At 41.8% G+C, this 27,881-nt stretch overlaps 1 protein-coding gene across 1 annotated transcript; it reads left to right on the plus strand.

Annotated features, from left to right (window-relative positions):
- The first annotated feature begins 1,947 nt into the window (after positions 1-1,947).
- SUSD5 (sushi domain containing 5) lies at positions 1,948-27,881 on the plus strand. The gene is made up of 5 exons (XM_020802064.3): positions 1,948-2,179; positions 9,060-9,237; positions 12,627-12,745; positions 16,836-17,024; positions 24,654-27,881. The coding sequence occupies exons 1-5, from the start codon at positions 1,948-1,950 to the stop codon at positions 25,703-25,705; spliced, it is 1,770 nt and encodes a 589-aa protein (XP_020657723.3). The 3' UTR covers positions 25,706-27,881.

The following is a 27,881-nucleotide window of genomic DNA, read 5'->3' on the forward strand; positions in this document are numbered from 1 at the left end:
CACTAGGCTCACCATTATTACACGTGAGAATAATTGTTGTAGATCACAAGCTGAATATGGGCCAGCAGTGTGATGCAACTGCAAAAGAGACAAATTCTACTTTAGGCTGTATTAACAAGTATATTCTCCAAATCACAAAAAGTACTAGTTCCCCTTGAGTACTGTGTCCAGTTCTTGAGACTGCACCTTGAGAAGGATGTACTGAATATAAATTAAAATAAGTCCAGAGGAAGGCAACAAGATGTTTAGGGGACTTGAAACCATGCCCTGTGAGGAAAGACTGAAAGAACTGGGCATGTTTAGCCTTGAGAAAAGAAGAATGAGGTAAAATATGACAACAGTCTGCAAACACTTGAAAGGTTGTCATACAGAAGAAAGGCAGGATCTGTTCCCAGTCATTCCAGAGTGGTGTATACATAATAATGGGGTCAAGTTACAGGAAACCAGATTTTGGTTGAAAGGTGGTATTCACATATAGATTTACGAACGTGCATGTGATGTAAGGCCTATTCTGGAATGAATATTTGAGGGTGTGATAAAATATGGCTTTTACCTGCAGTTAGGTCCAGTTTGGGGATGCTTCTTTCCTCAGCAACCACATGATGTACAGGCAATCACAAACCAGCCTGTCCCTGATCCACACTGACCTGCACCAATTTGGATTCCTGTCGTGGGCTATCTATTTTATTTATTTATTTATCTATTTATTTATTTATTTATTTTTGTTTGTTGCTGCTGCTGTTGTTATTTGTGCAGGTAAGATCACCCCATTTTGGTTCATTTCCAGTACAGTATGTGTGCTCCCTGGGATTGAACCAAAGTGGAAGCCTTAATTTGTTGCATTGCTCAAAAACCTGATGATATTGGATGCAGGAAAGGAAGGTTGTTGTTTTAAATCTCTTATAAGTTAGTGCTGATGCCACTTAGGGTTTAAAAAAATTGAAAGGAGGAGACAAGAAGAGGCAAAGGGAGTATCCTTTTTGAGATTTTTTCTCTTTTATCCCACCCCTTTTCCCTTTAAAGGGAAGAAGAGCCAAATTTATTTTATTTATTTAATTTATATGCTGCCCACTCTACCCAAAGGTCTCTGGGTGGCATATAGTGTCACTTTGAGGTGCAAGGTGGTTTCCTGCCCCCAAACTACTGTACCTGATCCTTGCATATGGGTGCAAGGGTTGCCCTCAACGACATACTGCACTTTAAAGCGACCCTGTTTATGATGATCCAGCCCCGTGCAAGCTAGGATAATTCAGCCATCTACTCACACCCTTACTTGCACTGAGTCCATTTCACAAGCTGCCCCTCAGATGTCCCCACCAAGATCCACTCAACAGCCATAAGGAGCTGGGTTTTGTTTTCCTGCTATCTTGTGCAGAAGCTTAGAGCCATCAGGGCAAATGTTAGTGTGAAATGGCTTCACACATAATACAAAGACAGTTACACTATTGACTTTATTTTTTGCCACGTGATGAAGAAAATCCTGGACATGTCACCAGTTTTCACTGTAACCCTCATGACGCCTTTCATCGTCATGTTTCAACTCAAATATGAACAGGACTTGCAGGGTTGTATTCCCCCCCTTTTTTTTTAATGGCTGGCCCTTGAAATGTAAACTTGATTTCTTCAACTGGCTGCCTTGCCATCACTTTCTCCCCTCCCCGCTTTTCTTCCCCCCCCCCCGTGTGTGTGCGTGTGTTTTAGCGCCTTCCACTCTGATGAATGGGATGCCTTTACTGACAGAGCACCGCGACTTTTCACACAGGTTTATTCCATGGATAAAGCGAGGCTGGGTAAGAAACGTGCCTCAGACCCAGCCAGCCGGACAGTTCTCTCCCCCACTCCCACCTCTTCTTCTTCTTCGGGGAGGGTAACCCTAGAAACACGGCCTCCCTTTCCCCTCCCCATAAACTTCGCTCTCTCCCGCCTAGCCTCCGTCCCCAGGAGGGAATGGCCAAGGCGGCTGCGGCGGGATCTCGCCGCCTGACTTCCTCACCCCGCCGCCCGCCCTCCGCCCCACCGCCTCCCGCTCCTTCGAGCTCGGAGGCCGCTCCGTCGAGGCGGCCCCCTCAGCTCGGGGCCATGGCAGCGGCAGCCGCTCAGCCGTCGCCGCCGGTCACCTTCGTCCGGTGCGTGGGATCCGCTCTCTTCTTCCTCCAGATCGCCTCTGTCCGAGCTGACGGTGAGTCCGGCGCTGCTGCTGCCGCCGAGTTGCCGATGGAAGGTGTCACGCTTCAGGGGGGGAAAAAGGCTGAACGGGAACGTGGGCGTGGGTGGCTCTTTGGGGTTGGAAAATAAGGTGGGAGACCAACAGTTCCCGGCGCCTAAGGCTCAGCCAAGGAGGCAAAAATCACAGGGTTCTCTCCCCCCACCTCCCCCCCACCTTAAAGTTTAAGATTATATTTTTGTAAGTGCAAGACTCTGTCCGCCCGCCCCCTGCTCTGGGGCAACCAAGACTGCCTTATAGTGCAACTTGGCAGCATGCTCAGTGTATGTCTCTAATATAGTTCTCTGGAAACTGATTAGAAAGCAACGGGTTTTCCTTGATTAGAGAGCGAGCTCAAAGCTGGTTCCGTCTGACCAGCGACAGCAACAGAACATGTGTTGCTGAAATCAATACTTGTTTCAGCTTTTTCTCTCTGCTGTGATTTGAATATAACCGTGGAGGGAAGATAGAAGACCAACACTATGATGATTAGCATCTTTCTCATTGATGATAACTATCGCTTCAACAGCTTAAACATATTTTATCCCCCCTAATGGGTTTATTTCCTGATAGAATTGCAGTGGAAAGGGAAGTAACAGGAGTTTCACAGAGACAGATTAATTAATTTAAGCTCCCGAAATAAATTGACTGAATTCTACATTTGCAGATGCTGTTGCTCTTAAATGTAAATGAAAATTGCCCACCTATCTCTCTTTGTAATGTATTCCAATTCAGCATTGTATTCATTCATTCATTCAGTTTTTATACCACCCGTCTAATACAGTGGCTACTCTGGGAGGTTAACATGTACAGTCTTTAGATGGTTAACATATCTTAAGTGATACCCTATTTATGTTCAGGAATGTCATTATCAAAATCTCCTATTCACTATTTACTACATGTTCTAAACTTCTGATGCAACAGCATTGTATCTTTCCCCCATGTCTACATGTTACTTAAAAAAATTAAAATAAAGATGTTAAAACTCTTTATTTTAAGTGGGACTTTGTCCCATGTGTAGAAAGAACTGCAGCCTTCGCTTGATATGTAAGCTTCCATTATAGAATGTTATCAGGCACAATGGAGAGACAAGTATGTTTTCCTCTGGGGAACAAATAGTTCAAACTACAGTATTTAAGGCTCTGGTCCTGATCCAACTCACTTCTTCTACACTCTGGCCATACAGCAGAAGGAAAAAAGGAAGCAATTGGAGATCAGTGAACAGATAAGGGCATCTGTACAGCCCCAGTTTAGACTGAGACCATGTCACAGGGAAGACAGATTGCTCTTGCCATTTTCCTGGTCAAAATCTCCCATGAAGTTGCTCTTTGTCCAGTGGTGTAAATATAAACCCTAGGAGGTAACTTTTAATTGGACAAATAGTACTGGAAGAAGCATGGTTAACATCTCCTAGTGGTGTGGTCTCAGTTTGAAGGAGGAGAGGAGCTCTCCTAAGAGGTTATTAGAATTTTAAACAATGATGGGGTAACTGTTTTTTGATATATTCCAAAGTCCTGGGTCAATGTTATTTATTTTAGATCTTCTGCATCTGATCCAGTTTGGCCCTATGGTACAGCTGGGAATTCAAACTGATCCTCTTCACTATTTTTCGATGTCTTCTAATGGCTTAGAAGGCAACTCTAGACATGTCTTCTCAGAAGTAATTCCATTTGAACCCAGTACAATTTGCCTGCATGTAGTAGGCTGATACCTCAAGAAGCTGAAGGCAATTTCAGTAAAGGAGAAGAATTACCTCTTATTGCAATCTACTATTTTTATTTAGTTGTTCAGTAGGTAGGGGTGACTGTATTGGTCCAAAAGACATAAACTTACATTTGGCAACCATGGCTGTTTTTCAAGACCTGGTCATCCCCAGATGGCATAATCAAAATTCAGTAGTGATTAAAACAAGCAGAAAATGCTTGCTAAAAGTTAGTTTTCATGGTCTGCTAATGAAATTTGAGGGAGAACTGGGGAAACTGGAAAAAGAATTTCCTACTTGTAATGGCTTTTAATGATTTGTTACTGAAATTGGGGGTAGGAGGGCAGCAAGGATGTATGCAGCCCTTGGGAGGTCTCTAGGCAGGGCCTGATTAACCCCAGACCTAACAAAGCTGTGCAAGTCCTGGTGTATAGAATTGCATCCTTTATTTAGATTTCCAAGGTTAACAAAATAGATATACTGAATGCTATGCTACAATCCAAATAATTGATATAACATAGGCTTCCTTAAACTCACCAAGGGCTTACTTCCAAGTAAATACGTTTGCAAACAGAGGACAAGCTTCACATGAGAAATTCGAATTAAATTAACAAGTTACTTCAATTTATTTCTGTGAGCATTTTAACATGAAGTTATGTTTAAGATTGCAACTTTTGATGGCAATCATAACCACAGGTATTAGGGAATAATTTCTATTGCACACAATGCAACAAGCTTCTGAATAAACATGCTTCTGGGGTAGATTGCAGATCCATAACATAAGCATAGTTACTAATAGGAACGTCCACCAGCTAGGACTTTAAAATGTGCCTCTTAGGTGCAGCTTTAGTTAATATAAAAATAATGTAAGTTTTTGTGTTAAAAAAATACAAAGGGTTGGATAAAACATTTTATTTAACATGCCTTATTTTGTTCTTTTGTTAGAGCTGAAATTCATCAGGAAGGCCTTTCTATTCTAAAAGACGATTCTGAGGTTTATATTTTAGCATTGCCCTGTGGATTTTATAAGAGCAATGTGAATTTGTTAGTGGCATCTACTTAAAGCACAAGATGGTCAGGTTCTCTACAGATGTTTTATTTTGCACTTAACCTGAATTTAAAGTTGTATTATAAAATTGCACTGTAAGCCTTGCCTGAATCACTGGAAACAACTAATGAGTAATTGGGAGTGGAAAATAAATATGAAATAGAATGGTTAGACCATAAATTGTGTTGTCTCAAGACACTTAAATTGGATTGCCAGGGGTTTTGTGTAGAGGGCTTGTTTGCCCCCAATGCAATAAACATTTAACTGCTAAATCTTTTAAACCTCTAAAGTTATTCCAATTCTGTTGGAATAATAAAAACAAAATATAACATAAATGATTTATAAGTCTACTGGTATGACTGGAATAAAACAATAAACAATAAAGCCTATGTCTATTTCTTAGTCCCAACGCAGGAGACTCACTGAACCAATTACTAAATGTAAGTCCCTATTGTGTATGCCCGACTGATTTAATGGGTATACTGTACTTAAATTGAGATTAGCAACTTTAAATGTATATCAAAATGACGTCAGGCATCTATTAGCAGAACTATGACTTTTTCCTGGGTTAGAAACCCATTCGTCACCACCCCACATGGTGCTTTTTCTCATCTCTTCACCTCTGCCAAGCATTTTCATTCTCACTGGGCTTCTATCACCCAAAGGGATTCGGCTTTTTCCATCTTGGCCTCAGTTAGAAACAACTTTGTCTCCTTTCATCCCAGAGCTGTGCTCTTTTGTCTTGGTGGACATAACCCATTTATATAAATGAATGTTAATTCTAGGTAATTATAGTTTATTCTTAGGTAATTAATTCTAGGTGATTATGTTTTATTCTTAGGTAATTAATTCTAGATAATTATGTTTGTTCTTCTTTAGCACAGCTAAAATTAAGTATTTTAATATGCATCATTATCTGGGAGTAAGCTGCCACTGAAAACAACAGGACTTACATCTGAGTAGATATGTCTAGGATTCCACTGAAAATACCATTGATTTAAAAGACGGAAAATAGAACATAAATGCAAATCTCTAATCTAAATCAATGTGGTCCTCACGTACACAACTTTGGCTCTCATATCCATAGCTGTAGTTACAAAGGACTACACGATTAAGTTAGAAAGGAACTATAGAATAATTCTTAATACAGTGGGCCCTTAACTTACAAACTTAATCCGTTCTGGAAGGACGTTCGTACCTCGAAAAGTTCGTAAGTCGGAATACCATTTCCCATTGAAATGCATGGGAACGGAATTAATCCATTCCAGCATTTAAAAAAAAAAACAAAATAAAAATAAAAAGAGCAAGCCCCACGTTGGGACTGCAAACACACACACACACACACACACACACACACACACACACACACACACACACACACACACACACACACACACACACACACACACACACAGAAATATAACCCCCCCTAGTCCAAACCAACCCTCCAAAACCCACACAGAAAAGTTTTTTTAAAACTTACCAGTCCAAAGCTTGCCGGTGCTCTGCTGCCTCCGTGCGGCCGGGGGCGAGTGGCCAAGCGCCTGGCCAGCTCTAGCCTCCCAGCGCTGGGTGAGCTTCGGTGGCTCCGAAGCCAAAACGGCAGGGAGAAAGGGAGGGAAATTCAAATTTCCTGCCCTTCCTCTGGAGCTTTCAAAGGGCTTCCTCCGATGTCGGGGAAAGCCCTTTGAAACCTCTGAAGGCACCAATCGCAGTAGCGGGGACCCCCAGGGAGGTCTCCCATGGTGGCGGCCAAGCCCTGGGAGACCTCCCTGGAGATCCCCGCCACCGCGATCGGCAGCTTCGGAGCTCTCAAAGGGCTTTCCCCCAACATCGGAGGAAGCCCTTTGAAAGCTCCAAAGGCAGGGAGGAAGGGCAGGAAATTTGAATTCCCTGCCCTTTCTCCCTGACTTTTTGGCTTCCAAGGTTTTAAAGGGCTTTCTCCAATGTCGGGGGAAAGCCCTTTGAAACCCCCGAAGCCGCAGATCGCGGCAGCGGGGATCTCCAGGGAGGTCTCCCAGGGCTTGCACGCCACCATGGGAGACCTTCCTGGGGGTCCCCGCTACCTCCTCTTCCTTTTATTGATAAGCCTTGCAGAGATTGATCCTTTAATTATAATACTGATAGTACTGCTTTGGGTTTGCAATTGTTGGTATCTAGATTTTATTTAATGTGGTTGTTGGCACTTGTAGATGATGTTCCTTTGATATTGCTGTTAGCCAATGTAGAGATCTCAGAAATGGAGAAAATGTGGTTCACATTTTATGAGTGATGTGAATGAATGAATGGATTCACTGCAGAGTGAAAGGTCTCTTTGTGTTATATATATATATATATAATATTAGGTTTAACAATGATGGACTTTTAAGTGAGTATCTAAAAATGTAAACTAGAAATGCAAAAAGCAGCCAGTGTGTTGTGATGAATAAAATGTCAGATTAGAACTCAGGAAACCTGGCTTCAAATCCTCATTTGGCTTTGAAATGCTGAAACCACTCCTTAAATATTTCACCTGCGTACCTTGATGTACGTAAGTGATAACATAAATGCAAAAAATAAAAACAAAACAAAAATCCAAAACATTTATCCTAGCATGTCTTACTTTCTTTTTTTTTTTCACAATTCATTGCAGCAAAATTTCATTTGTAATTTCTTGTTTCAAAACAAATTTTACACCAGCTGAACCTACAGTAGGTCTATCTGTAGTTACGTACTTGTACATTTTATCTGTGGATTCACTGGGTGGATCATAGTTCAAGCTGGGGGCTCACCCTAAAGTAGCAGAGTAAGGGTCCTTGGATTAGGGGCCCCAGTGGTGTTTATGCACACACGACTGTAATAAATGTGCTAGTTTTTAAAGATGCCATTGATTGCTATGGATGCGGTATCCCATCCTATTCATATTTACTAAAATGCCTGAATCTAAATGAGATGCTTGCACATCTCTCATTTGCAGTCTGTGTACCTTTTTGACAGGCACTCAATACTTACCTGTGCATGTGGCTGTCAGTTGTCCATTCACTGTATGTGGCATCTGGATGCAGCTGTGCTTCTCATGAACCAGAATGTCCACTGATTGGCCAGGAGAGGCAGGATCTTGAAAACACCCGTATAACTCTGCCATTAACTGTTCCTGTCATCACAGGACACTTCTGTGTCTCCCCTAGCCAAGAACCTTCCCAAATTAGCTTGTGGAGCTTTCTGCTATAGGTAAAGTTAAAGGTTCCCCTTGACATTTAGTCCAGTCGTGTCTGACTCTAGGGGGCAGTGCTCATCCCTGTTTCCAAGCCGTAGAGCCAGCATTTGTCCATAGACAGTTTCCATGGTCACATGGCCAGCAAGACTAGACATGGAACACCGTTACCTTCCCACCGTGATGGTAACTATTTATCTAATCACATTTTACATGCTTTTGAACTGCTAGGTTGGCAAGAGCTGGGAGCTCACTCCATTGCGTGGATTCGATCTTATGACTGCTGGTCTTCCGATCTTGCAGCACAGAGGCTTTTGCAGTTTAACCTGCAGCGCCACCGCGTCCCTGATATCCATCATATTGGATCTCAGCCAATGAATGGGACTTTTCTCCTAGGAAGTGTGTATAAGAATGTAGCTTCCTACAGGCTGCCTTCTAAAATAGTACATTAATATAAAGTTAGTAAGAACATTCATGAGCAGCAAAGGGCAATTTCAGTGGTCTTGGTGAAAGTTTTTCCCAGGATCCTCTGGGGGGCAAATTGACTGCATCCAATCCCAAATGCCAGAAATAATGAAGGGTTGGAGGTCCATATTTAGATTAGAAAAACGAAGAGTGAGGAGATTACATGGTGAGGCCTGTAATCTGTTTAAAACCTGAATTGCCTCTCTTGGGGACTTCCAGGTATGACAATTTTTTAAACCTTTTCCTTGGATAAGGTAAATTGTATTATTCAAGTGGCTTTCCATTGGAAAAGGTGCAGGAAGGCATGGTCTGGGGTGGTACAAACAGCTTTGGAGGGCCATATTTTGCCACCTCGTTCTAGAGCATCTATAAAAAAAAATCTGTTTCCAAAGTCATTGAAGGTTCTGAACTGTGCATTTAATACACTTCGGTGTTTCTTGCCCTCTAGGAAAAGTGTTTGCCCTGGGGCCCAGGAATGGCTCCCATAGTCTGGATTTTGCTATGGCTCAGCAGTCATGCACTGCCGCGGGAGCTCGCTTAGCAACCAGAGAAGAACTGAGAAGAGCCATAAGAGATTGTTCTTTCGCTGTGTGCACCAAAGGCTGGTTGGGTGATGGCACAATTGGGTAAGGATAAAAGTATTAATAAAAAAATCTCCTGTAATTACCACAAATGTTCCCCTCAAAATATTATTATCTAAGTTTCTTTAGCCGCATTATGGTTAAGAAATGCTGGTTATAACAGGGCCATATTCTGACTGAAGCATGGGATACACAAGATTGTCATAAATATGCATTACGTAACGTGTGGAATATAGTGGATATTTAAAAAATCAAGCAAGAAAATTCTAGTAAAAGTGGGGGTAAAAATTCAATAGAATACAAGAACTGAACAGAATACAGCAGAAACAAAATAAGGATTTGGAACATCATTAATCATGTGTACATATTTTTCTGGGAGCTATTTTTAGGGATTAGAGATAGGTTTGTTCAAAGATGGTCTTTATCAGTTTGGAATAACATTTTTTGGGATGAATTACCCATTTAATTGACATACATAACCTTTCCTATTTACAAAATGTATGGCAAAATTACAAAATAGATTACCATATACAGTATAACTCAAATTCTTTCTTAATTTGTAGAAATTTGTGTGAATCTTCAGTGTACTTACAGTATCTTGTATGTAGCAGATAAGTCCCATTTGCTCAGATCAGCCAGGTGCATTCAGCTGTTACATGTTAAATATGAAAGGAAAAGTTGGTGTTCAAAGAACAATAATACTTCAAAAGGAGATCAAGCAGTTTTGAAGGGGAAAATCATTCCAACAGTACCATGAGAATTTTCACTTGGTTGACAGGCCTCCTCCCACAGAAAAGCAAAACACATTTGACCACTGTGCACTTCAGCCCAGTATGCAAAGTGATATACAGTATGTCCACATTCCTACAGAGATCTTGCAAACATATTATTTTTGGCTAATATGTTTAAAATGTCACCTCCCTGGCAAAACCCAGTAGTGTTTCAAGTACATAAATATCAGGCTCATAATGAGAGTAAAGGACTGAAAAAGAACAAAGAAGCTACTCCACGTGTCTCGGGTTAATACCTCTAAAGAAACTCAATGTATCATATATTGTGTTGGGAACCTGTGTAAAAAAACAGGATAAAAATAGAAGCTGACAGTATCAAAGGCATCAAAGAATAGGGCAAATGGCTTTAAAATGGATGTCTTGCACTTAAACGTGAAGATATTGAGGGTGTGAGAAATAATTTAGCTTCTTGTGAATCTCATCTTGTTTCTTTGCTTTCTTAATAGCAACTTTCTAGCACTGATGCTCAAGAAATTGTATAAAGAGTTAATCAGAAGTCAGAGAAGAAGATGTCTATTGGCTAGCTTTGAGGGCTTTAGCACCCTGTAGAGCTCCTTGCCCTTCTTCATGAATAAAATTAATTACAAAAATAAAATGATTGCTTTGTTTTGCATTGTTTCCACAGGTTTCAGAAATAAAATTTCAGTCAAAATGTTGTAACATTAGATGTTCTGCTTTGTATGTACTTGATAAAGAAATTAAGAAAAAGAAACTAAGCATAGAATCATAGAATTGTAGAAAAGTGAAGTTGGAAGGGGCCTACAAGGCCATCAAGTCCAACCCCCTGCTCAATGTAGGAACACAATCAAAGCGTATCTGCCGGATGATTATCTAAGTTTCTCTAGAATGCCTCCAGTGTTGGAGCACTCACCAACTCCCGAGGTACATACATAAACTTTATTGTTTCTGGTCATACGCCTTTACAATGTACAGACTACTGTAATATATAAAATTAATTAAACCGGGTAATTGCCGTAAAACCAATAAAACACGGTCTAAGACTGTTGTCACGACATATGACATCAGTCCACTGTATTTGGACTGATGTCATATGTTGTGTGGCATTTATATGGCATTATGATCCTTGACAAATCGAAATCTCAGGTTCTTAGCTGCCAGTGCAAATTGTGCTACAGCATATATAATGTACAATGGCAAGCAATCCAACTACTGTTTCAGTGGTGGTATAAGTAAGATACATCTGAATGATGGGTGCCGGAAATCTTTAGGATTTTTATAGAGAGGACAAAACAGTAAGTAGTGAGTTAAATCCTCAGTCTGCTTGCAGCGAAAAACACATTTTCATTCCGCAACTGGAATTCCTTTATATCTCCCTTCAAGGTATGCTGATGTCCAAATCCAAGTTCTGTAAAAGCTTTGCGAATCTGGGGAAAAGTCAGTGACTCAAAATATTTTGGTTTTGTGTGATTCACCTGAAGTTGGGGGTACCAGATAGAAAAACGAGACCCAACAATTGCTGCCCTATCCTGACTAGCATCAAGGTCAAAGATCCAGTTTCTAAGGTCACGGGAGCTTAAACTAAGGAACTTTTCCATCAGAAGATTGTAAACTTTAATTTTTGGTGACATTGTTGTGCCCATCCACCCAACTTTAGTTGTTCTAGTGACGTTGGAAGGGGCCTACAAGGCCATTAAGTCCAATCCCCTGCTTAATGCAGGAATACAATCAAAGCATATCAGCCAGGTGATGATCTAAGTTTTTCTTGAATGCCTCCAGTGTTGGAGCACTCACCAACTCCCAAGGTAACTGGTTCCACTGTCATATTGCTCTAACAGTTAGAAAGTTTTTCCTGATATTCAACTGAAAGCTGGCCCGAAACTTGAGCCCATTGTGGCGTGTCCTGCACTCTGGGATGATGGAGAACAGATCTTGTCCCTCCTCTGCATGACAGCCTTTCAAATATTTGAAAAATGTTATCATATCAACCCCAAACCCCCCTGTCTTCTTTTCTCAAAGCTTGGGTTTCCAGCCCCCTGATCATCCTTGTCACCCTCCTCTGTTCCAATTTGTTAGCATCCTTCTTGAAGTGTGGTGTCCAGAACTGGACACAATACTCAAGGTAAGGCCTAACCAGTGCTGAATAGAGGGGGACTAGCACCTTGTGGGATTTGGAAACTATACTTCTATTTATGCAGCATAAAAGAGCTTTTTTTGGGGGGCGGGGAGCCTGCATGTCAGTCTGGGTTGCTGTTGAGAAGGAAGAAGAGATAGTAGCCCCCATTTAGAGTTTCTCATCAAGGAGAAAAATATCCAAAGCTAGGGAATGTATTTCGGAACATGAGGCAGAAATTCATAGAAGTTCCACTCCTATTTCTTAACAGTAAAAATATGATAGAAACACATGAAACAATAATGATTTTAGTCCCCTTTCATAGCATTTGCAGTCTGCTATCTGGTGATTTGTCTCAGAATTCCAAATGCGAGGCCCAGCCCTGGACTCACTCAGTTACCTCCACATTTAAAATAGGGTATTTTGCATCTGCTTAGTTTTGGTGCTCCTTGGTATAAAAGGCTAATGCCAGTAGACAGAAAAGGAATCAGGTTCCCCAGTTTTCTTTTTTTGATCATCTGGTGCATTCTTGCACAGCTTATTGTCTTTCTGTCCTCTTCCCCCTGTTTTAGGACAATTGTGTGCAACAGGACAGGTAGCAAGCCACAGAGTGTGAAAATGATCGATATTCATATTGAAATGGATCCCTCTCTGAGTGACAGATACAATGCAATTTGTGTGAAGGCTGAAGGTCAGTGCTAATATACTACTGAGTGTGTGACTAAATTGTCAAATACTGCAAGATTTGCTCTGATTAAAAAATGGGTATATTCAAAAGATTTTTTGAATATTTTAAATCTGTCCAGGGCTTTTTCTTCCCAACTTAGCTTTTTTTCTTTGCTGACTGGTCCCTTCTACTTTTTCATTCTGGAAGGATTTGTATGGGTTTTTCCTATGCATTCAGTCTTACAAGATGTGCCTGTGTTTGTAGATACTGATCCTTCCTTCCTTCCTCTAGTCCCACCTCTGGCTTTCCCTTTATAAAGCAGCTTGGTTTTCAAATACATACATTCCAGGGCATCAGCGTTAATTTTTTTATATATATAAGCAGCTTGGTTTTCAAATTCATACATTCCATGACATTATATATATTTGTTATATATTATATATATTTGTTATCATATATGCATCTTTTTCCATTTCTTTATTTATATACATACATTCCAGGGCATTACATTTATATATATATAAATTTGTTGTAAAGCAGCTTGGTTTTCAAATATATACATCCATTTATTTTATATATATAAATGGAATGTATGTATTTGAAAACCAAGCTGGTTTACAACAAACCATGAAAGGAAAGCCAGAGGCAGGACTAGAGGAAATAGGGAAATAAGTGGGGCTGTGGGATGGAACACCATCCACAACACTTATAGTGTGAACACTGAACTCATGAAACATTCTGCAGCCCTGCACTGTTTACAATTTTTAAGCACAATGCAGGCTTCAAAGTGAATCAAAACAAAGCTGAGTCCTCCCAATTCCTACCCTATGAGAATCATTATAGCAAGTCAGATCAAAAATGTTTCCTTTTTTCCTCAGTCCATTAACAGTTGAGAGGAAGCCATTTCTTACATGATCAGGATGACACAGAATGACTCCTATTCAATTCAGATTCTTGCTAAAATCTTTCAGGGTTCTAGAGAAAACATTCTATAGCCATAGTTAGAAGGGAGCCCCTTTGCCCAACTAATCTAGTCTCACAAGAGTCTAGTAATAATTTGGTAACAGATGTTTTGTGTTAAAGAATGAGGGCTTGTTTACATGTGGCAATTGGATCTGGCTGGATCTAGCAATTGTGGCAATTGGATCTAGATACAGTTGCTAGAGGTTGGGTCAAGGTCTGGAATGCCACGTGCTGCGGTCCTTGTGGCCAAATGCCATGTTGTTGTTGTTGTTGTTTAGTCGTTATGTCGTGTCCGACTCTTTCTGAACCCATGGACCAGAGCACACCAGGCCCTCCCGACTTCCACTGCCTTCTGAAGTTTGGTCAAATTCATGTTGGTAGCTTCGATGGCACTGCCCAACCATCTCGTCCTCTGCCGTCCCCTTCTCCTCTTCCCCTCACACTTTTCCAACACCACGGTCTATGCAGTATTTTTCTTTGCAGCATCGGACTTCCCTTTCACTTCCAGGCACGGCAGCAGCTGAGTGTACTTTCGGCTTTGGCCCAACCACTTCATTAGCTCTGGAGCTACTTGTACAGTAGAATGTTGGACGCCTTCTGACTTGAGGGGCTCATCTTCCAGCATCATATCCTTTAGCCTTTAGCCTTCTGTCCATGGAGTTTTCTTGGCAAAGATACTGGAGTGCCTTGCCAGTTCCTGCTCCAGGTGGATCGCGTTTAGTCAGAACTCTCCACTATGACCTGTCCCTGCACTGCATAGCCCATATCTTCTCTGAATTACTGAAACCCCTTTGCCACAACAAGGCAGCAATCCATGAAGGGACAAAGGGCATATACACCTCAAATGACCCTATTTGATCCAACTCCTTCCACTATCAATTTGCCATACCTTGAAATACCTTACAAAGAGAGTAACTCCAGGATATTTACAAATTAAACACTGTTTTTCCATGCTGGCGCAGAGGAAGTGAAAAAAATCATTGGACTATATTGCAGCAGCATAGATATGTGCATTACTTTCTTCTGAAAAATATTAGAAAACTTTATTTAAGAAGTGGGAGGAGACAGGAGTGTGGAACAAGGGACATTTTGTCCCTTTTAAAAACTTGGTTGAGAACCTGCCCACAACCAAATTTACCATGGCTTGCAAAATTGTTGTTGCCTGCTGGAAGCCGCACTTACTTTCCTCCAGACAATCAGGGGAATAGATATTTTAAAGCCTGTAACTGGACAACAAGGCTTAAGTTGTCCATTGGCATAGTTTTTGTCCAGTGACCATGAAGCTAAACCAGTATCATAGCACCGCTTCCAAGAAAAGGAGGTATATCATATCTTATATTCTAATTATTAGTATTAGTGAATACTGATATCCTGGTATTGCTGACTGAAGTGTGGCTTCCTAGGGACATAATGAGGCGTTTATGTAAACTGCACTTTGGGTTGGATGTAAGCCGTTAGCAGAATATATAGACTTGAAATCTAAGAACATCACAAGTGAGTGATGTAGAAGTGAATGAGTAAAGTTGGAAAGCTTTACATTTTACAACCTTAACCCAGAACATGGCTATCAGTAAACTTCCTTATACTAGCAGATGTGGCCAGGAACAGGCATTTAGGCCCAAATTACATTGTGGTCCTTAAGCGACCACTTGCATATCACCACAAACTTCTTATAGTGAGGTAAACTGTGATCAGATGATCTGTGTTCTTGCTTAGGCTGCTGTCTAGGTGCATGGCTAGCTTCAAGGCTCCTTGAGAACACCTATTGAACACATGGCATGGCAAGCACCGCTGTTATCATCTCTATCTTTTCTAAATATTTTTCTTAGGGATAAACTAGATGTTCAAAAAAATTGGTAATACCACTGTGAATCTATTTTTTTTTAAATTTGCTCCCTTAATGTGATTCTTGCAGAGATACATAGCTAGCCAATGACATGTGCAGATGAAATTGTGTTTTGTTTCCACTGAGCATAATTATGTTCAATGGAATGTGAGATATAGAATTCAATTTAAAGTGTATGTTATATCATAGATCTTTCTCAGCACTTATGGATGCTCCATTTCTAGGTTTGTGCAGACTACATCGTCTCGTTCCAGTTTCTGATAAACTTTGTAAAGACTCCTATGCTGACTGTCTAACTTTCCCTCATTTCTTCTTCATTTGAGTAACTCGCCAGGCTATGAGACAAGCCAGTTTCCATTTTGAATATCAATTATAATTTGGTACTAGTGCAGCAAATGTGAACAGCACAGGAGTTGCTTAGCCCCTAAAAGGAAAACAAACTTTGCTATTTGCAGGGAAAAAAATTCTTAGAAAAAGGAAGAAAAGATAAATTTTGTAGGTTAATTTTCTTTAAGCAACAAAAAACAGAAAGCATTGGAAGCCTTTAAATGAAAACACAAGCCATGTGAGTGTATGTTAAAATAGCAAACAGAACTAAATTTGTTCTGAATAAACACTTGGATCACTTGGAAGACTGTCGTATGAATACAATTTTCATGTCTTCAGTATTTCAGTTTTCTTTTCTCCCTCTCCCCATCTTAAGTCTTGAATTTAGCTGACATTTAATTTCTAATTACTTAGTGATACCAGTGAAATTAATGAATGAAAATATTTTAAACTACCCTAAACTAATGACTAAGTCTTACATTTTTATGTTGGTACAGTACAAAATGCATATTAACTGCATAATAACCGTGGTCTTTGCATGTGTGTGAATGTCGGATTTTAAGATCCAAACATTCTTGTTACACTTCTTGACAGTCTCCCATTCAACATAGAATGGGAGTCTATAAAATATACATTATTCTCCTATTAGTGAGAAATGCAAGAATGACATGCCATAATCTTGTTTTGAAACCATACATGATCTGGTACATCTGTTGCTGTAACCAAAGACCAGTAATATTTTTAGCACTGAAAATAAAATAAAACAATTATGTTTGTATTCCCCCTCTCCCGTTATTTTTGGCCCTACATAAGGATTCTAAAGTGGGGAACAATGGAGACTTTGCAGAAATCCTGTAAAAGTCTGTGATTATGATTTCCTAAGATTCAACTGTACATCTCCTCTGTGCTCAATATTAAAAGTGCAACTACTTCCCACTCATGTTGCTCTCCTATAAATATGTTTGCTTCTTTGCACAGGCAAACCATGCGGAGATCCTCCGTCTTTTCCTCATACTATTCTGCATGGACACACTGGTTTTGAAATGGGAGATGAACTGCACTATATCTGTGCCCAAGGATATGTCATGAGTAACAAAGATACGGCCTTCACTCTGCTCTGTCACACTTGTGGCGAATGGTTTGGTCAAGTCCAGGCTTGTGTCAAAGGTGGGTCCCATGAGTTGAGAGTATTGTATGAATATACTGTACCAGACTGCCCTTTGGTAAGCTAGAGCCCATGTTTTAATATTTTCCTTAAGTAGAGATGTTTCCTTCTGGTATTGCAGGTGCCATTTTGTTTGGTTCTGCTATGCTAGTTAGGTGAAAGTTCTGCACTATAAAAAGAGTTACACTTTGCCTACACATCCTATAGAGTGATCGGTGGTACCTTTCCAAGGCAATGTGCATAAGCAAATTTTTTAACTAAGCGCTCTCTTGTTATGCATTGTTTGCCAAAGGTCTAAATCCAATTACTAGTCTCAACTAAAGTAGACCCCTTGAATCAATTGCTAGATAATGAGTCAACACTTATATAAATCTCAGTGCTTCAATGGATCTACTCTAGTTGGGACTACCTATTGAAGTCAGGCCAGTGTCTTTAGTTGTCAGTGTCACAAGAATAGTGCAATTTCAGCAGATTGCTGGGATGAAGTTGCCTTTGCATGCCCTTTAAAACCTATTTTAAAATATCCATGTAGGAGCCAATATTCTGTTGCCTCAAATAATTCAACATTCATGCCAACAACCTTAATTTTGCACATGAAATATAAAAGAAAGAAAATGGAAAGCTACCTGTCTTTAACATGAAAGATTACACATGGACCCATGTGAATTAATCCCTTACTGTACATGGATACAAGGAATCTCTACCTATGACTTCCACTCAGTCCACAATTAAATGTAAATTCTTTATAATACGTGGCATGGAAAAAAAAGGATGAGCTTCTTGAAATATATCATAGCATGTGATCTTATTGGCATATTCTTACATATGATTGTTTAAACGCACACTCCAAAGGATTTTTGAAAGGGAAATGCATGTGGGGTGTCTCAGAGCTGTCTGGACTGTGCTGTTATCCGGAACCCTCCAAAACAGGTGCTAATTGTCAGATAGAGGAAACTAATTGCATTAGACTACAACTGTTGGACTACTGACTAAGAGTTCTGGCCATTGTAGCACAAAAAAAAAAATCCACTTCTCTGCTTTTTGCTATCAAACTCCTGATGACTTACAGGATGGCCTAATAGCCATTTCCATTATATGTGCAAAGTTCTAAAAGCAATTTTTAGCCTGGTTTCCTGTCTTCGCTCTGGAAATTTGTGGCTTCAAAAATAATAGGATGGTTCCTTAAATCAATGTAGGTTTTGGCCTTGATAGAACCAAATCAACACAAGCTAGCTCAGAACTGACCTTATAAAGCCACATCCTGATACCGATATGTATTTCTAAGAAAAGTAAAAATAGCTTCACTAAAATGGCATGGTGATTAGGTTCGCAGACAGACATAATAATTTTTAAAAGAGTTTCTTCATATTTTCCCTCCTCTTTTTACTGTGCTTGATGCTGTTCAGTAACTAAAATCCAGGATTGAGAGAGTATTTTAGAATTTCCTTCTTAACATCTCAATGTTTTTCTAGAAGTATCAGACATCTAAAAAGTTATTGCTGGAAGAACTTTCTGTGTTCTTCAGTGGGGAAAAATAGGTTACCCATGAAAAAACTAAGATAAGTAAAACAGCACAAATCTTCCAGATTTTGGAAAGGAACAAAATGTGCACTGGTTGAAACTGTTGACTTTCTTTACAAGCCTACATGTCTTCTCAAAAACGTCTTCTGCCAGGTTCATTGAAGTTTACTTCTAATTAAAGTGCTTTTAGGATGGCAGCTTATATTTAGAATCAGGATTGTGTGCGTGCGTGTGTGCATGTGTTTTGTTGCCATTTTATACGTATCTATTCAGAAGTAAATCCGATTGTATTTAGATGGACTTAATCCAAGGAAAAGGATTATGAAATTGCAGTGCTAGGAGTGTTTCAATAATAATCCTTGTGGTGTTTGCCCTTGTGGCCCCTGCTTGTTTTTCCCACACAAAGGCTCACGTGGCATTTTCTTCTCGCTGCCACCAATGGATTACCTCAATCCACAATATAAATGAAGTTTGTCAGAACACTTGTTTTGTGAACAGAAACAGAATTTATTGAAGTGAAGCAGATTGAATAATAACAGAAGTTTCTCAAATACACATTATACATAAGCAAATCATCAACAGTTCTCAGTACATACTTGTCTCTTGCAATCCCATTACCACCGTCTCTACCTATTTTCCCAATCAGCTGTATCTCTCTGATTAACCCTATCTTTCTCAGTATCTGTTCCCTCTCTCTGACTAACCAGCCCTATCTCTATCTGCATCTCATCCCAATCTCTGTCTGACCCCTCCTTCTCCCGCCAAGCCTCCTGTAGCTGCTGACTCCACCTCTCCAGTCCTCTCATAGGTTCATGCAAATCAGCTCATGAATATGAATGGCATGAGTGACCTGGGAGTTTGCCACAATCCTATTTTGGGTTATTCCAGAATTAAAATATAACTGCAAAGTTATGGTTTAATTGTACTCTGTGTGAATTCAACTTCCCAATATATAATTTAAAATTGTGTCCTTATGTGCTGGCCAATTTGCATTTGATCTATAGCAATGCTAACAAAATTTCCAAAGTATTTGAGATAAGGAATTGTATTACCCTTGCCACATCCCAGTGACTTTCCATGGCTGAGTGGGCATTAAAACCCAGGTCTCTTTAGTCTTGGTTTCTCTGTTCACTACACCACATTGCTCTCTAATGATCAAATTGTATTAAAAGTACAGTATGTGTAATTTTGAACACAGGAAGGAAGGAAGGAAGGAAGGAAGGAAGGAAGGAAGGAAGGAAGGAAGGAAGGAAGGAAGGAAGGAAGGAAGGAAGGAAGGAAGGAAGGAAGGAAGGAAGGAAGGAAGGAAGGAAGGAAGGAAGGAAGGAAGGAAGGAAGGAAGGAAGGAAGGAAGGAAGGAAGGAAGGAAGGAAGGAAGGAAGGAAGGAAGGAAGGAAGGAAGGAAGGAAGGAAGGAAGGAAGGAAGGAAGGAAGGAAGGAAGGAAGGAAGGAAGGAAGGAAGGAAGGAAGGAAGGAAGGAAGGAAGGAAGGAAGGAAGGAAGGAAGGAAGGAAGGAAGGAAGGAAGGAAGGAAGGAAGGAAGGAAGGAAGGAAGGAAGGAAGGAAGGAAGGAAGGAAGGAAGGAAGGAAGGAAGGAAGGAAGGAAGGAAGGAAGGAAGGAAGGAAGGAAGGAAGGAAGGAAGGAAGGAAGGAAGGAAGGAAGGAAGGAAGGAAGGAAGGAAGGAAGGAAGGAAATAAATAAATAAATAAATAAATAAATAAATAAATAAATAAATAAATCTTGATGTTTTATTTTTGTAGTGCCAGACTGCTGTGGGGAGGAATGTTTAGTAAGATACTGGAGCACCAGTACTGTGGGATAAAAATGAAGGGTATTTTTGTGTAGGAATTACTTACAAGCCACCATGTGTTGGGGCTTGAGCCTGAAGCAACATCTGGGTGCCAAGCAGTCCAGCTGCAAGAGCCTCTGCTGGGCCTCCTTCAGACTCTGCTTCCTTGTCATATAATGGCAACAGTCTGAGAACTCTTTTCATGATCTTAGAAGCACTGTAGCAGAGATGCAATCTCAACCAGGTGCTTCTTGCCTGTCAGCTCAATCTTTTTGCCACTTGAATAGTTTGTATCTGCTATCCAAAGCGTTATGCTTCAGAGTACAAGCAGAGCATCTTTCAGAATAGGGTGGCATTTCAAAACAAGCCAGCATATTTTTTTTCAATGAAAAATAGTTATCAGAGAATTATTGTTGTTATGTGCTATCAGATCACTTCCAACTTATGGCAACCTTATGAATGAGTGATCTCCAAAATGTCCTGTCCTCAACAGCCCTGATCAGCATCTGCAGACTCAAGCCTGTGACTTCCTTTAGGGAGCCAGCCCATCTCAAATTTTATCTTCCTCTTTTCCTGCTGCCTTCTATCTTTCCCAGCATTATAGTCTTTTCCAGAGAAACCTGCCTTCTCATGATGTGCCTAAAGTAGGGGAACCCTCAGTTTCAACATTTTTGCCCTCAGAGATAGTTCAGGCTTGCTTTGATCCAGAACTAGAGATGGGGGTATTTGTATACGAATACAAATATCCCCGCACAGGTGGAAATAAAGACTGTCCACTCACGATCTTGCTGCTGCTGCTGGCTCCGTGGAGGCTTCCTATTGCGCTGTTCTCTGCCATGGATTAGCCACTCCGACCTAGCAGAGAGGCTTGTCATCCTGCCTCCTGCCAGGACTGGGTAACTGACTGCGGACAACGGTGCGATAGGAAACCTCCACGGAGCCGATGGCATTGTCGAAATAGTGAGTGGACCCTTGTTATTTCCACCTGTGTGTGGAAATTCATATACGAATACCCCAATCTCTATCTAGGACCCACTTATTCATCTTTCTCACAGTCTAGGGTACACTCAAACTCTCCTCCAGGAGACAGATCTGCATATTTGTGTTTTTGGAGTATAGCTCTGTGAATTGGCATATTTTTACTATAAATTATAGAGCAGCATCAGGAACAAAGTCTTCCCCTATCAAGGCTTCCTGTAGAACTCTCATATCACATCTGCATAAAACGCTAGGAATGTTTATGACCTGACAAGTCATCCAAACATAATGAAACAATATCTGTTTCTGCTTGCATCAAAAAAGAAAAAACAAAAAACTACGATCATGGCCACTGGTCCCATCACCTCATGGCAAATAGAAGACATGGAGGCAGTGACAGATTTTACTTGCTTGGGCCCCATGATCACTGCAGATGGTGACAGCAGCCACGAAATTAAAACACGTCTGCTTCTTGGGAGGAAAGTGATGACAAACCTAGACAGCATCTGAAAAAGCAGAGACATCACCTTGCCAACAAAAGTCCATATAGTCAAAGCTATGGTTTTTCCAGTAGTGTTGTATGGAAGTGAGAGATGCACCATAAAGAAGGCTGACCACCGAGAATTGATGCTTTTGAATTGTGGTGCTGGAGGAGACTCTTGAGAGTCCCCTGGACTGCAAGGAGAATAAACCTATCCATTCTAAAGGAAATCAACCCTGAGTGCTCACTGGAAGGACAGATCCTGAAGCTTTGACTATGCTGACCTTTGTTGACAAGGTGATGATGTCTCTGCTTCTGGTGGATCGCGTTTAGTCAGAACTCTCCACTATGACCTGTACGTCTTGGGTGTCCCTGCAGGGCATAACCATTAGCTTCTCTGAATTACTCAAGCTCCTTTGCCACAACAAGGCAGCAATCCATGAAGGGTTTTTGCTCATATACATTCCTTTAGTAAATTCAGAACTGCCTCCAACTATCATGCAGGAAAAGCAAGAATGAGCCATGATACAGCTCTTCCTGTGAGCACCTTCTGTGTGACCTTTCTGCTCCTGTATGCCAAATCAATATTAGTACGTTGCCAATATTGATTTAGCATACAGAAGATCAAAGGAGAAGACCAAATAACATTTTAAATTTTAAGTGTTTATTATTGATAGCTATATGAGATAGGTAAATAAACAAACAGAAGGAAAGGTAGGCAAATAGAAGAATTAAGGAAGATGTCACATAGGCTGGATAAAGGTACTATTTCTGTGTAGAGGAAGGATTAAAACATGCAATTTTTATTTGTGAAAGAAGTAATAGTACTCTTTTATTATTACTAGTGTTTTCTCGTCTTTGGTAAGAATTTCACAGTTAAGAGTTCTGATTGGATGGTGGGTTCTGGGACCAATTTAACAGAAGGATCACTTAATAGATTATTTGAAAGGTGCTTTATAAGCAGGTATGTGTAGGAATGTAATGTTTGTGCCCCAGCTAAGACAAAAACAAATATAGGAAAACGCAGGTTAATTACATCAAATGTAAGGGTGTGGGAGAATGGAAGAAAATACAGTGGTGCCCCGTATAGCGACGTTAATCCGTTCCAGGATTAACGTCGCTATACGGAAACATCGTAAAGCGAAATAAAAAAGCCCATTGAAACGCATTAAAATCCGGTTAATGCGTTCCAATGGACTAAAAACTGGCAGGGACAGGGTGGGTGGGGGACGGGACCCCTCCACCCTGTCCCCGCCGCCCCGCGCTGCCTTCCCTAGCCAAGATTGGACTCCCAGGAGCCCGATCCAGGCTGGGGGAAAGCGGCGGGGGGTGGCTGCCAGTGAAGGGGACAGGGTGGGTGGGGGGACCCCTCCACCCTGTCCCCGCCGCCCCGCGCTGCCTTCCCTAGCCGAGATCGGACTCCCAGGAGCCCGATCCAGGCTGGGGAAAGCGGCGGGGGGTGGCTGCCAGCGAAGGGGACAGGGTGGGTGGGGGGACCCCTCCACCCTGTCCCCGCCGCCCCGCGCTGCCTTCCCTAGCCGAGATCGGACTCCCAGGAGCCCGATCCAGGCTGGGGAAAGCGGCGGGGGGTGGCTGCCAGCGAAGGGGACAGGGTGGGTGGGGGGACCCCTCCACCCTGTCCCCGCCGCCCCGCGCTGCCTTCCCTAGCCGAGATCGGACTCCCAGGAGCCCGATCCAGGCTGGGGAAAGCGGCGGGGGGTGGCTGCCAGCGAAGGGGACAGGGTGGGTGGGGGGACCCCTCCACCCTGTCCCCGCCGCCCCGCGCTGCCTTCCCTAGCCGAGATCGGACTCCCAGGAGCCCGATCCAGGCTGGGGAAAGCGGCGGGGGGTGGCTGCCAGCGAAGGGGACAGGGTGGGTGGGGGGACCCCTCCACCCTGTCCCCACCGCCCCGCGCTGCCTTCCCTAGCCGAGATCGGACTCCCAGGAGCCCGATCCAGGCTGGGGAAAGCGGCGGGGGGTGGCTGCCAGCGAAGGGGACAGGGTGGGTGGGGGGACCCCTCCACCCTGTCCCCACCGCCCCGCGCTGCCTTCCCTAGCCGAGATCGGAGTCCCAGGAGCCCGATCCAGGCTGGGGAAAGCGGCGGGGGGTGGCTGCCAGTGAAGGGGACAGGGTGGGGGGGACTGAAGACTTCCAGGCAAAAGCCCCGCGCTGCCGAGCCCAGGATGCCTGACAGGCATCGGGTCTCCCCACCTTCCCCTCGCGGCTTGGATCGGACCCGCGGGGGCTAGACCTGCCATGGCTGGACTCTTGGCAGTCCAGCCATGGCAGGGCTAGCCCCCGCGGGTCCGATCCAAGCCACGGGGGGAGGGGGGGAGCGGGGGGATCTGGATGCCTTTCAGGCATCCCGGGCTCGGATCCCACCCGCCGCCGGTTACCCAAGGCTGGGTAACCAGCGGCGGGTGGGATCCGAGCCCAGGATGCCTGACAGCCATCGGATCCCCCCACCCTCCCCCCGCGGTGGCCTCAGAAGGACCCTTGGGAAGGGTCCTTCGAAGGCCACCGCAGGCATTTTCCCCCAGCTGAGTGGCGGGAGCGCTCCTTTGGAGGCTCCCGCTGCTCAGCTGGGGGAAAATGGTGCCTATGGGGGAAACATCGCAAAGCGATTTTTCCCCATAGGCACCTTCGTTATACGATCGCAAAAGCGATGGCATTTTTGCCATCGCTATGCGAATTCGTCGTTAAACGGGGCACTCGTTATACGAGGCACCACTGTATCTCAAGTAGTGGCAGTGATCTGGTAGACCCAATAATAGTTGTCTTAACTGGAGAGATTTTTGTGAAAATCTGTTTCGAGAAAATGCTCCCTCCACTCAGATTATTATTTTTAACCCTTCTATAGACAAAACTGAGGGACATATTGATTATGAAGACAATTTTCCTGATGATCGATCTATGTCCACTCAAGAACATGAACATAATGCCCAAGAGACAGAGAAAAGAGGAAATGAGCCAGAGAAAGCCACAGATGACAACACCAAAACTCAGTTTGTTGATGGTGATAATCATATTGATGTCAAAAGCATGTCAAATGAGCAGGCCATCAAAATGATATATGAAGGAGAAGAAATGCCCATTGGACCTATCATTGTGAACAATGATACAAAAGCAGCAAAACATACAGATTCTAATACAGACGAGTCTTGGCTAGATGGTTATCCTGTTACTCAAGAAGCAGTGGAAGGAGATGTAGTTGATGAAGGGAGCAAAATGGATGGATCTGTAGAGATACAAGATGAAATTGTAACTGACCAACCAAACTATGTCGGAGTTAGAAAAACAAAGGGCAGAAGCATGGAAAAAGATTTACTACAAACTGAGGCAGTCCCTCTACCGACAGCTGATAATGGGATCAAAGGAGTACTTGTGACCCTACAGCCAACAAGCGGCCGAGTAAGTGTAAGCAAAGGCTCTAATGATGTCACTAGTTATGCCCCAATGACACCTATGAGATTTGTTACTCGAGAACTGATCTCAGTAACCATAGTCACTGACTTGAACCTGGCCACCCTTGAGACTTCTACAGTACTTTATTTTACTGATCACATCCCATTGCCAGAAATTATGACTTCCCCAATGCAAGCAGTTACTACTGTTCCTTCTCAAAATTTATTTACTGATGTGCCAATGGATGCTGAGAGAGAAGCTCTTACCTTCGGACTAAGTGGAAAGCTCTTGACCACTTTCGAGCCATGTGTAGGGGTTGATTGTTCCAGTTCAGACACAGTCCCCATGGTTGCCATTGGGGTGACTGTGGTGGGCTTGATTTTACTTGCTTCAGTCTTGGCAGTGTGGTGTTTCAAGAAATGGCAACAGAAGACATCTGTTTATAAATTGAATGGGCAAGATCATACTAGGCACCAGCTGCAACAGATTGAAATGCAGAAAGTCTAACATGGTAACTCTGTGAGAGAGTGGAAGAAACTGAATGACCAATCAATGTCGATGTCAATTTGTTCAGAAGACAAGAAAACATGTCTGCAGATCAGCAGGACTTGCAGCCATCTAAAATTGCAACATATAGGTATCAGTATTAATCTAATTAATTGCATATATCTTTAACTACCCATCTTGCAGAAGACTTTATGGCTGATTCACAGAACTATTTTTAAATCATACAATAATTGCGTGACTATGACATGGTGGCCTGGTTTTCTGAAATACGTCATCTATGACCATAATCATGTCTGGAGCTTTATTTTGTGTATATAGTGGCCATTCTGACTGCAACCTATGGAGCACATGGAGAAAATTTGAACAATTACATGTGCCATTTTAAAAATTAGGATAAACTGATGTAGACAGTTATTATTTGTCATGCTCTACAGAGTGCTGAAGGTGCAAACCAGTAATTGTTGCTCTCCCACTGCCCATGTTTATTTCAATGGACTGCTATTGAAGCAGCTCTCTTCTTCAGTGAATACCTTGGTGGACAGAGAGATGTTCTCCATGAACTTAGCATCATCTGTTAATTAGAATCATGGCATCATTGGACAATCTGGTTTTTTTTTTTAATTTTTTTTATCTAGGAAGATGCAACTTTTTACATTTGGGTGAGACTGTATATAAGAGAAGTTCTCCTGTGAAAAGGCATCAAGAAGTGATATCCTACGAAGCTTCATTAGTCTTTACAAATCACCCAACATTGTCAATATTCTTCTAAAGCCTAAGGGCCCAATAGAAGTAATCTCTTAAGAAGAGAGCAAACCACCGTGTAACACTTGGCCTGTATTGCCATTAAAAGCTATTTAGTCTTTTTCTAACACAATGCTATCTCTGGGCTGGAATGATCCAGAATGAGCCATACTCCAAGCAGAACCACTGAAATCAAGTAGAATGAGTATTATTATGTTCCATTGATTTCTATGGGTCTACTTTCAGAATGAATAAATCTATATTCTTAGTAATCTAACTGGATAATGCCCAATTACTTATGCAGCTAATAAAATCATTTAGAAGTGTATCAATCACCTCACAGTACAGATTAGCTAAAGTGGATGTTTCTATTATTAGATTAACTCAGGGTTGATTTATAGTGGACAAAATCTCATGTAGGCAAGATGTTGATAAAAATCCCACATTAAGAAAGACTATTGATGGGTTTTGAAGTCACATAGCATGCCTACAGCAATGATCATCTTCATACATATTAGCCTGTATCACAACTTAACATTTATGTCTCTGTGCTACTCCGACATGAGTAAAACACTTGTAAAATGCACTAGATGAGAGATAGGGCACTCTTTCAGAACCATATTATTCTTGCCTAATGATATGCAGTGCAGCATGCAGCTGCTCATACATCAACACATATATGGTATGGATGTGCTATTTGTGTTCTTTAGACTTGTAGATCTTCAGTTGGCACCCTTTATAAATCCTAAAAAGCAGTGGGACTATAATTCCATGAAAGCACTGTGGCAGCTTCCTTTTTTTGTAAATTAACAAGAAGCAAGCCTGTGGCAGCCATGAAGCTTTAGAGATAGGTCCCTGGTCAATATGAGTGAAATGTAGGTGTCTGTAGGTTGGAACGCTAGCTGGTAAATTCCTGGAGAATTCCGGAGTTAGATTCCAAAAAACACAAATGGTACGCTTCTAATGTATGGTACCACACATTTTGCATGAATACAAATACTGTACAAAACAAACACATTTTAAGCATATTAAATTGCAAATTTAGCCACTTTACAAAACATGTGACTTTTAAAGTGCATATCTACTACTAGAATGGGAGACTTTCCAGCACAATCTTTAAATAAAATTAATACAGTCAAAAATAAGAGTTTGTCAAATATCTATTCAACCATTCTACTGTCCTGTACTGAACTTCTATTTCATAGCTAAACTAGGCTGCAGTTATGTGCTGTGGCTTTGTCATGGAAGGAATTGTCAAAAGCACTTTCTTGAAAGAAAAAGAGTCATTTGGTTCATCATCAGCCAAGGTCAAAGAGAAGTGAACATGTAGTTTTTCCCAGAGAAACGTCTCCTTTGAAGTGCACAGGCCAGTGCAGCATGGTTTTGGGTATACACAGATTTTTCGCCCAATGAATAAATGGATGGATAAACAAAC

The sequence above is a fragment of the Pogona vitticeps genome, chromosome 6 (assembly GCF_051106095.1).
Source record: "Pogona vitticeps strain Pit_001003342236 chromosome 6, PviZW2.1, whole genome shotgun sequence".
Taxonomy (NCBI): domain Eukaryota; kingdom Metazoa; phylum Chordata; class Lepidosauria; order Squamata; family Agamidae; genus Pogona; species Pogona vitticeps.

Bases quoted from the DNA above. Each gene is read 5' to 3' on its own strand.
- SUSD5 (XM_020802064.3), top strand. From the start codon at position 1,948: ATGGCCAAGGCGGCTGCGGCGGGATCTCGCCGCCTGACTTCCTCACCC. The intron at 2,180-9,059 runs GTGAGTCCGGCG...CTTGCCCTCTAG, and splicing joins CGCCTCTGTCCGAGCTGACG to GAAAAGTGTTTGCCCTGGGG. The intron at 17,025-24,653 runs GTGGGTCCCATG...ACCCTTCTATAG, and splicing joins AGTCCAGGCTTGTGTCAAAG to ACAAAACTGAGGGACATATT.